At 31.5% G+C, this 11,708-nt stretch overlaps 1 protein-coding gene across 1 annotated transcript; it reads left to right on the forward strand.

The window, feature by feature from the left end:
• The first annotated feature begins 6,049 nt into the window (after nt 1-6,049).
• LOC133292654 (BTB/POZ domain-containing protein At5g03250-like) lies at nt 6,050-9,777 on the forward strand. The gene is made up of 4 exons (XM_061491101.1): nt 6,050-6,108; nt 6,328-6,397; nt 7,591-8,805; nt 9,265-9,777. The coding sequence occupies exons 1-4, from the start codon at nt 6,050-6,052 to the stop codon at nt 9,775-9,777; spliced, it is 1,857 nt and encodes a 618-aa protein (XP_061347085.1).
• Nucleotides 9,778-11,708: the final 1,931 nt, after the last annotated feature.

An 11,708-nucleotide genomic window follows, 5' to 3' on the forward strand; every position in this document is an offset into this window, starting at 1 on the left:
AGCTTATCTATGTATCCATGCCGACTGTAGAGTTCAATCATGCAGTCATAATGCCCCGGCCGAGGCAGGACACGATATTCATTGCTCATTAACTTAAAGCATTCCGCGCCAAACTCAACAAGGCCTTCTTCAACACAAGCAAGCATAATGCCCTGAAAGGTCACATGGTCTGGTTTGATGCCTTCTGCTAGCATTATCCCAAAAAGTTCAAGTCCTTCTTTACCTCTATGATTGTGACAACATCCCAAAATTATGGTATTCCAAATAATCACATCCCTAGTAACTGCCCCCTTCAAAACCTCAATAGCATACTCAAGACAATGGCATTTAGAGTACATGTAAACCAAAGCAGTTCTGATTATAGTATCTATCGATAGATATAGCCATGAACTTGTTTCCCAATTTCATGGTCTGAAAGGCCTGCCGACACATTTCAAAGGCCTAACCTTAGCCAAAAACATCCGCAAGAACATGAAAACTGATTCCTTTGCATCACCAACATCAAGATACCGCCTCACAATTACATTCCAAGTGACAACATTTGGACGTGGATCACATTTCCACAAAAACCAAACTTTGTCACAAGCCCATGAACCTGCCTGGAGAGAAGAAGCTGAGAAGCAGCAGCACAAGAGGCAAATTGGCGCAGAAACCGGACCTATGGTGAGCACTCTTCTTGTACCACCTTAATTATGCCAAAACATATGAGGCAAGCTATCAAAACCCCAAGGGCCACACCAACAGAGACACAAATGATAACTAAATCAGCTTGACGAACCATTCCTTTATCTCTCTTCATATTCAAACAATGTAATCATCTTGCACAAAACTAGCACTAGAGAGGTTCACTGTCACAAAGTTGACACAATTTTAAGTTAATTCAATACTTCATCTAACTAGAACTGTCATAAAATAAATTGCTAATTTCGTGATAGAGATACAAGGAGGAAAAGGTGTACTACAACCACAACCAACTTGAAAGATGAATCTCAGCAAAAATGAAAAAACATCTAACTCTTTCTTAAAATCTCTGCACTAAAAGTGTGACATAAGCAAAGAACAAGACATGGACACCTTATTAAGGACAAAGCAATTCTTCAGATTTGATTATTCATGAATTTAAGGAAAAGCATGATAACTGCATAGTATGCATATTTATATATTACTACTTTCCCTGACAGATACATCACACGCCAAAAGAAACACAAATCTTATCCTCTTCATGATTCACATAAAAGTTATAGAAGCAGGGTTTAGGAAACAATTTACAATTCACAAGTGACAAACCCTTTAAGAGCAACCGAAACCTTGTGATAATTTTGTTTTGATTAAATAATTTAAGTTTATTTGATGAACTTAAATTCTACACGAATTTATTTAATATAAATAGATTTAAATTAAAATAAATCAAATAAAATTTTAAGTATCGTTTCACTTCCAAATTTCCAATGAATGCAGAAGTTCCACGTGAGGGCTACCTGACTGTTACATTGCTCGTTGTCACACTCTTCTTCTGACCATCGCCACTGCAAAAGCAGAGAGTGGGAGCAGCACAATACAACGCTAAGCTTCCCCATTTATGCGAAAAAATTCACTTTCTGTTCAAATCCAAACCCTAACCTGGCCAATTTCGTGACCCACATTTCAATTTTCCTCCGAAGCACCATCTTCATCGTCATTGACCACACATTCTGTGAAATGGACGCTAGTGATAGGGCTTCCGATTTGTCCAACAGAGACTATGGTATGGAGACTCCGTCAAAAGCTTTGGTCATTCACAACAGGGTACCTCAACAATGTGGGAGAGAAGAAGCAAATTGTGAAAGTGAAGGAAGGTCTTAGCGTTGTAGTCTCCAGATAAAATTCAAGTGGGAGAGAAGAAGAAAAAAAAACTGAAGGTACCTCAACAACATCGTTTTTGGTCCTACGTGGAATGTGAGTCAGCCACTTAACGGTACACGTCTGACACGTTAGTGACGCCGTCATAGCTCAACTAACAGAAGGACTAACGTGGCACTATTTTTCTAAAATTAAGGACCAAAATGAGCCTTTTTTATTGTTAGGGACCAAAAGGGACTTTGTGAATATTGTCAGGGACGAAAAATGGTATTTACTCTAATTTTATCTTCTATCTAGAAAAAAACACATTTTCCATATATATATATATATATATATATATATATATATCAAATCACTTGAGATAACTTTATCTCCGACCACTGAATCATAACCATATAAAGATAGATCAATGGTGATAAAGGAAGAAAGAGAAAAAAGAAATCTTAACCATTCAAAGGTGAATCAATTAAGATAAGAAAATAAATAAACAAAATGACATAATTTTAGGGTGACAAAAAATAAAGTTATTTCAAGTGACTTGAGAAATATATATATATATATATATATATATATATATATATATATATATAAAAGAGAAAAGATCCATTTATAAATTTTTTTTTACAAATTTTTGCAAATTACACTATGTACTCCCGGAAGTACATAGTGTAACCTAGTGTACTTCCGGGAGTATATAATATAGTTTGTAAATAAAAAATTTGTAAATATAACCCTCCTATAAATATATATATATATATATATATATTAAAATAACATTTTAATAAATTTTTTATAAATAAAACCTTAACAATCTTAGGATACTAAGAGTTTATTTTAATGTTTTTTTTTGACTTATAGGTTAGTGCATATCTTTAATATTGGAAATCATAACTCCTTTGTTAAAAGTAGGAAAAACAAATGCAGCTCAGTTGGTAATTTGGCGCTGAGTTAGTGGGGTTGGATATGTGTTCGATTCCCGCTGAATGCATTCTTGGGGAGGGGGCTGAACCTTTAGCCATCACTGTTCCCCCGCACTCCGGATTAGTCCCATAGCCGGCTCAAAGAGTCGAAGCTCGTGGGGATACCGGAAGGAGCCAACTCGTCTCAAAGAGATAATTAGGGTTGGGTAACTCCAAAAAAAAAAAAAAAAAAAAGGAAAAACAAACTTTAAGTGATATTAATTATAAAGGAATAGGTAGAATAATAAAACAATGAGTTTTATTTTTCTCATATTGTATGAGACAAATTTGTCGCATGCAACACAAGAAAAAGCGGGTGAGACTCACTAAAAAAGAGAGAGAGAAAATAAAAAAGTTGGTCACACCCGCTTCAATATATATATATATATATATATATATATATATATATATGAATTTAATATTTCTAAAGTGAATGTAGATAAGTTATCTACATTCGCTCCCAAAACGACGTAGTTTTGGGTTGAAAAATTAAAAAGTTATGATGATAAAGACTATTATAATCCTAAAATAAATTATAATTACAAAAATACCTTGATTTCCGCCTCAAAACGACATCATTTTGGACTCAATGTAGATAAGTTATTTACATTGACCGTAGAAAAAGCGAACCCTATATACATATATATATATATTATAACTATAAAAAATGAAGGGTTTGGTGTTTGTCATTTTAAATGACATAAGTTATGTCATTTTAGGAGAGAGATAGACACAGAAAAACGGAAATCATGGGAGAGAGAAAGTGAGTGATTTTTTTTAATTTAGAATCCAAATTTTCTGTTTCTGTAACTCTCTTAAAATGACATAACTTTCTGTCATTTAAAATGACAAACACTTTTTCCAAAAAGGGAAAAAGAAGTATCCTTTTAAATTACAGAAGCTTGTATCCTTTTAGATGTTTTACACAAAGTATGACCTGTCATACTTTGTGTAAATCTGAAAAGTTACTTTTTTTCTCTCTTCCGAGTCACATCGCTGACGTGTAAAGTGAAAAAAAGTAATTTTGTACACAAAGTATGACCAGTCATACTTTGTATAAGTCACTAAAAGGACACAACGTGTGTCCTTTTAAATGACACACACTAAACCCATATACATAATATTAAACGAAAGTGAAATTAATGAAATACCTTGTATTTTTTAAAAAAAAATCCCCGAACAACATCGTTTTAGATTTGTAGGAGATAACTTTATCTAATATGTTTTTCTATTTTTATTTGTCTAAATAACTTAATTTATTAGGTTATTTGGATCAATTGGCTAAGTTTATGAGTTTGGCTAGAGACAATTTATCTTCAATGTGCTTAAAAGGATGCCCTTTTTTGTGATTGAGAAAATTACATTTTTATAATTCTAATTTATTTTGGGAGTATAATAATTTATATCTTTATAATTTTTTTCAGGAAAAAATGTTTATCCTTTTAAATGACACAACTTATATCCTTTCACTCTCACAAAGAGGTGGGACCCACACTTTTATTTTTTTGTCAACTATCTCTCCTCCTTTATCTATCTCTTTCTCTCTTTTAAAATGACACAATTTTACATCCTTTAAAATGACACACACTTTACCTTTTTTCCAACCCCGAAACAACATTATTTTGGGCTCATTAGAGATGAAGTTATTTTCAATGATAGAAAAATCATTAAATCCTAAGTTTAATCATCATGTTTAGTTATCGTTTATATTTTGATTTGAATTAAAGCAAAAAGTTAAATTTGGATAACTTTTTTTAATTTATTATAAACAGAAATACCAATAATATATTCTTTAGTATTTTCGTTTCAATATTTTATTTTTTTGTAATTCAATACTTTATGTATTATTGGATAAAATCTAACGTTGATCCTATTTATAAAGAGTTTTTTTTTTTTTTTTTTTGATAAACCGACCCTAATTACAGAAGAGTCGATCTCCAAAAATCCTCACAAACTTTAAATTTTTGAACTAGCTATAAGTTTAATCTTGAGTCAGGACTTAATCACAATAAAGAATGAATGACTAATCTATTTGTATAACTCAAGTTGTTAGATGTTATTATTTTTTCTACAATGAATTAGTTAAGTTATCTACATAAACTCTCAAAATGACGTCGTTTTGAGTTGAAAAATTTAAAAATTATAATAAAAGACTATTATAATCCTGAAATAAATTATAATTACAAAAATATTTTGATTTCCGCTTCAAAACGACGTCATTTTGAGTTAAATGTAAATAAATTATCTACATTGACTGTGAAAAAAGCAAACCCTTATTTTATATCATTTTTACCTAAAAGTTTGGGCTTATACTATATTATTTCCTAAATAGATATGAGAATTGTAATCACTTGATCATTGAGTCGATGGCGTCCTCCCATATATCTTCTCTCTTACAAATCATAATTCTCATTTTCACGGCTTTTTGACTGTATCAATACATTTTTCGAAAAGTATTGTGATTTATGTTTGAGAGAATTTTACATGTATCAAATTCTCCTAAATATGTGAATCTAGATAAACGGAACGACACATATCTATTGATACATTATTAAAAAAAAAAAATTAAGCAATTTTTGTTGGAAATTGAAATGAACTTGATACGTTGAATCACTTGCAATTCATGCATCTATAAATTCATAATTGTCTAATTCATGCATCTACCAGTTGCTTGTGACCTTTATTTAAGGATATAATTGGTGTCTCTTGTGACCTTCGAATTCTAGTTTAGCTGGGGATTTATCCCTACTTGTTATAAAAAAAAAAAAAAAAAGACTCGTACAATTATGCTGACCGTTCCTTGGCTATGAATATGAAAACTTAGTTCTTGTGATGGAAGATCAATAGAACTGGTAATAATAGAATCATATATATATATATATAGATACTGTCATATTCCCAACCAAGATAATGTGTTGTTAAGTATGTAGAAGGAAATTGTTGTAACAGCTTCAAGAGAGAATCACTCTACACATAGCATGTTGGCATTGGCACATAACAGCTACTACCTATTCTTTTTCCTTAGATTTCCCCTTTAGACTAGGGATAGTATTTACACGTGTGCTCTTTCTTGGTTCACAGAACTGAAAAGATTGCATCTGAGTTTGAGATAAACGTGGAAAATATCTCGAGTCCCAAAACAGAAACAAAGGAAAAAAGAAAAAGAAAAGAATAGCTGGCCATTTTTGCAGTGTTTTTCTTTGCCTCTTTGAAAGAACACTTTTGATGTTAAGTAAGTGTTACGACGACACATGGCGTGCATGAAACTGGGATCCAAATCTGAAGTGTTTTACCTCGATGGCCAGAGTTGGTGAGTTCTTTCTCATTTATTTCTTATATATTCTTCAATTGAATTCACTATCTGAGAATCATAGAAACTTTAGTTGCATTCTACTAGTTTTTTGGATTCTGAACACAGGTTGTATCAACAGTATCTATCTATTCTGATACATAATTCACCATTTTTTATGAGTGGAAACTTGTTATGATATACCATTAACCTTGTTGACTGTCAACTACTCATCTTTAGGCTCTGCTCAACTGGACTTCCGAGTGATGTCATTATTGAAATTAAGGAGACATCCTTCCATCTCCACAAGGTGAGTTTTCCTTGGCCAATATTTTGTTTTTATGATTTCTATTATTACTGTCTAACATCTCTAGATACCATGGTTTTGAATGGATATGAAGGACATATCATTGTGCTTTCAATAAAATTTTGGATGTTAACAAAAATAGCAGTTTATAAATGGAGTGTGTTGATTCAAATATTGGAATATATGAAGGGATTGCATTTTCTTACGTGACAGATGATATATATTTTTTCCTACTCAGACATATAAACAGGCCCATAAGTTTTTTTTTTTTTTAAAAAAAAAAAAACAAAGCGTAAGGTTTGATGAATGTACAGGAGAAAAGAAAATTTTTATGTAACAGCAGAAAATCATTTCCCATATATGAATGGATATTTCAAGGCATTAAAGAATTCTAGCATGTCCTTTTTTATTCCGACTAGCTAATTTTGTTCTATTCTAAGGGCCTGAATGAGTTTTTTTTTAGCCAAAACCTATTTTTTTTTGCAGTTAAAAAAAAACTTCTACTTGCAAAGTTTGTTTGGATGTCTTAAAAAAAAAGAAAAAAAAGCAGAAAGTCAAAAATTTCCTTTTTTTTTTTTAAGTTAAAAAATTTAGTTTCTAAAAAAAATAGAAATCAAAAGTCAAATATTATTTAAAAAAATCTAAATAGCTTTAACTTTTGTAAGAAGCATTTCTAAAATAAGTAAGACATGAAAAGTCCTCTTTTTACAAGTCCATCCAAATGGGTCCTAACAAATTTGTCGTAAAGGTGTTGTTGATGTTGATATTGTTGTTGAAGCTAATTTTGTTCTAGTGTCAAAATTTATGCTACTAATTTATTTGCCAAAAGTTTTGGAAAATAGAGGAAACAAAGTTCGACGTAACTTCTAAGGAAAAAATGTGTGTCCTTTTAAAAGATATTTTTACATCTTTTATAACTATGTAATCCGTTATATTGGATGAAATGACATAACCTTGTATATTTTAAAAGGGCAAACAATAAACCTAAGTCGTAATGATAGAAAAGAAAAAAGTCATGCATGATATTCAGCTTTATCCTTTTTTAAGTCCTCTTGATGGAGAAGAAAAGTTTCTCATAATTTAATACATAACAAGTCAATAGGAGTATCTCAGTTTCTTGCTTTGTCCTTCATATATTTGCTTGTTAATACTTGTTATATTGCATGCTTTTAACCCCTTTCTTGCTGTGTTACCAGTTTCCACTGATATCAAGAAGTGAAGTCCTAGAAAGCTTTATGAAAGAATTATCAAGTGAAAATGAAAAGTCTGTTTTGGAACTTCATGACTTACCAGGGGGAGCCAAGGCCTTTTTGCTTGTCGCTAAGTTCTGTTATGGTGTTAAAATGGAGTTGACTCCATTAAATGTGGTTACTCTCCGATGTGCAGCTGAGTACCTGCAAATGACTGAGGATTATGGAGAGGGAAACCTGATCATACAAACGGAAAATTTCCTTAATCACATATTTGGTTATTGGACAGATGCTCTCAAAGCTCTTAAAACATGTGAAGAGGTTTTAACTTGTGCTGAAGAGCTTCATATTGATTCACGATGCATAAATTCTTTGGTGTTGAAAGCTGCTGATCCAAGTTTGGTTAATTTGCCTGTCTCAAGTCAAAGTGTTGTTCAGAGTCCAGAGGATGCAGAAATTTGGAATGGAATAAGCCTAACTTCAAAGGTAGCACCAGGTGAAGATTGGTGGTTTGAGGATGTCTCTTCCCTTAGTTTGCCACTGTATAAAAGATTTATGCAAGGTGCTAGTACAAGACACATGAAACCTGAAAAAATTGCTGGATCCCTTGTTCACTATGCAAAAAAGCATATCCCCTTATTGGGTAGTCAATCAAGTTTCCAGAATGGAAACTCATCTGGTTTTAAGTCAAATGCTTCTTCCCCTTCTGAAGCAGATCAAAGGAATCTGATTGAAGAAATAGTGGAGTTCCTGCCAAATGAAAAGGGCATAACACCAACAAAGTTTCTGCTTAGGAGTCTGCGAACAGCAATGGCTTTATATGCTAGTTCATCTTGCTGTGCAAACTTAGAGAGAAGAATTGGTGCTCAACTTGATGAAGCAGATCTGGAAGATCTTTTGATTCCAAATATCGGTTACTCAATGGAGACTCTTTATGATATTGACTGTGTTCAGAGAATGCTTGATCATTTCATGATTGTAGAGCATGATGCTATTGATTCTACATCTAATGATATAGAGGAAGAGAGGCGCATAGTTGGAGGTTCTCAATCTCTTAGCCCAATGGCAAAAGTGGCTAATATGGTGGATGGTTATCTAGCTGAAGTGGCACCTGATGTAAACGTGAAGTTACCAAAATTTCAGTCACTTGCTTCTGTAATTCCTGATTATGCCAGGACCCTGGATGATGGTATATACCGTGCAATTGATGTATATCTCAAGGTACAAAAAGAAATCTTTGATTGTCTTTCAGTCTGCATTTAATAATATTTTGTCTTGTAAACACTAACCTGATCTTGTATCATGATGTTCCAAATAGTTAGTGATAATATTCTTGGAAATGGAGCTTGTTCCAAGATAACAAAGCTTCACTACTTATAGTAATTGTGTTATATAATATCGGTATATAATGGTAACACAAGTTTTTTTTTTGTCAATAACTTGAAATGAACTCCATACAGTAAAAGAAGCAAAGAAAAAATTATACATCCAACTTTTGTGCTTGATGTAATATGCATTGACCATTTTGATATTGCATATTAGTCAGGTGTTCAAGTAAAAGTAAAAGTTCACAAATAACTATACAAATAAGTATGCTAGAGGCTTTAGAAGTTCATGTCTTGAAAATTTGGTTTACTTTGTTATATTAATTGACAGATACTAATGGATTCTCAATTTCAGGCTCATTCATGGATGACAGACTCTGAGAAGGAACAAATTTGCAGGCTAATGAATTGCCAGAAGCTGTCATTGGAAGCAAGCACACATGCAGCTCAGAATGAGAGGTTGCCTCTTCGTGTTGTAGTCCAAGTTTTGTTCTTCGAACAACTGAAGCTCCGAACATCAGTTGCTGGTTGGTTCTTTGCTTCTGACAATCTTGAAAGCTCACAAAACCTGAGTGGAAATCTTGCTCTGATAAGAAATGATGGGAGCATAACACAACATAACCCCGTTTTGGCTTTTGATAACATGAAAGAGAGAGTGTCTGAGCTTGAGAAGGAATGCTTGCGCATGAAGCAAGATTTGGAAAAAATGATGAAGTCCAAGGGAAGTTGGAACATGATTCTCAAGAAATTGGGTTGTACCTTAATGTCTAAGCCTTCTAATGCCAAGGTCTCAAAGCCATGCAGGAAGTCCAAAATATCACCTGCATCGACAACACCAATGGAAGAAAAGGCCATGGAAGTGAATTGAAAAGACTTGAAAAAGTTTGAAATGCTTTTTCTTTCTTTCTTTCTTTTTATTAAGTTTTAATATCTCTCCTAGTTACCTCTTTTATCTAAGTAATAATGTAACTAAATGATGAACAGTTGCTTGCGTTATGCTACTTAGACATTAGAATTTTGATAAGGTTTCACTTTTGGGTTGGCCATTTTGGTCAGCATAAATGTCAATTGCTATACCCTCTTCTATGTTTACTTTGTGTTCCTCCATTAATCTCTCTCATAAGATCATTTTTTTTCTAATTTCACAGAAGTATTTTGTTGCAGCCTGTTTGTATAAGATTAGTCTCACTGCAAACCGTGAAAACACACGTTACGTGGTAATTTTTCAAAATAAAATATTTTTTCCTTCCTGCAAATGGAGTTTTGGAATGGAAATGTTCTTAATCTTAAAACTAACAGACAATTGATGAATAAGAACAACTTTCAATTTGGTGAAATGATTTCTTCCATTAAATCGGGAATTTGAATTTTTTGACTCTCAACTTTGTAATTAGTCAAACAAATTTTCATGCTTACACTTCACTTTGGCTTTGATGCTTTTTATTTTTATCCATATTTAAATTTTTTAATTGTTTTAAGTTCATGTTCTCTTATCAAACTTTAAGTAAAGGAATTAAGAAATTATATGCTTCAATATTTTTTTTTCTTACTAAAGGTTTGTTCATTGCAAAATTAATTAGTAATTATTTCTTTATGATGAGTCAAGTTTCCCTGTATATGATGAATCTTGAATTGAGTAATGTGACAATTATCTAACTATGATTTCACATATCCTCTCCAAATTTAAACCTTTGTGTTAACCCTTAAAATTGAGTTTACATTTTAGTATTAAGCACAAAGGTTGCCAAAATACTTGAAGTTCTCATTTATATTTTTTCAACATACAATTAGCCATATAGGATGCAGTTGTACTTTTTAGACATAATACTCTGATTGTTTTCAGTGTGGTAATTTTATTATGCATTAAGGAAAATATTTATCATATTACACGAGATAATAATACCTAAAAAAAAATAAGTAGGATATATTTTATTTTTATTTTTCTTAATGGGTCTTACGCCTTTTTTTATGTGTGGCATGAAATAATAATTTATATATGAGCAAGATGAGAAACATATTTTCTTTATTATAAGTAAAAATTTATTGAAGTAAACACTCCTTTTTTATCCTTTGATGATATTCAATGTCGTTAATTTCGTTTTTTCACAATCAATTTAATATAATTTTAAACATTAATTTGATGAAAAAAATGTGGCACTAAATAATTATAAGTTCATTTTTTCTGAAGTCAATATAGATAAATTATTTACATTTAACCCAAAATAACGTTGTTTTGAGGCGAAAATTAAAGTATTTGTATAATTATAATTTATTTAAAGGTTATAATATTCTTTCTCATTTTAATTTTTTAATCTTTCAATTCAAAACTATGTCGTTTTGGAAGTAAATATAGATAATTTATCTATATTAACTGTTGAAATATTAAAGCCATAATTATATACACTTAATTTTATGCAGATGATATAAAATTGAACAAATTATTTTTAAAAAAAAAATTAACAACTTACATTTTAGTTTATAGTTTACGGAAAATATAAGAATCATGTTGCAGTTCCTGCAACAAGGATCCGCTTTCGTATCTTAAGGATAGGACGTCGTATCTTGATTTTGGTTTGACTTTTTTTTTTTTAAGCGTGGAACCCATACTTGATTTGTATGTGCAGAAAAATTCTCTAATCATGTCACATGACAAAAAGCGAACCCATACTTTAATATTAAAGATACTACCAATTGTTATCAAAAAAAAAAAAAAAAAAAAATACTACCAATTGGTGTTACTAGTAATATGATTTGGCAATTTGCTAACAGTATCCTATCTCATTGTTACGAGTAAATAAG

The sequence above is a fragment of the Gastrolobium bilobum genome, unplaced genomic scaffold (genome assembly GCF_033153095.1).
Source record: "Gastrolobium bilobum isolate Gb01-03AN ecotype WA unplaced genomic scaffold, APGP_CSIRO_Gbil_v1 utg2408, whole genome shotgun sequence".
Classification (NCBI taxonomy): domain Eukaryota; kingdom Viridiplantae; phylum Streptophyta; class Magnoliopsida; order Fabales; family Fabaceae; genus Gastrolobium; species Gastrolobium bilobum.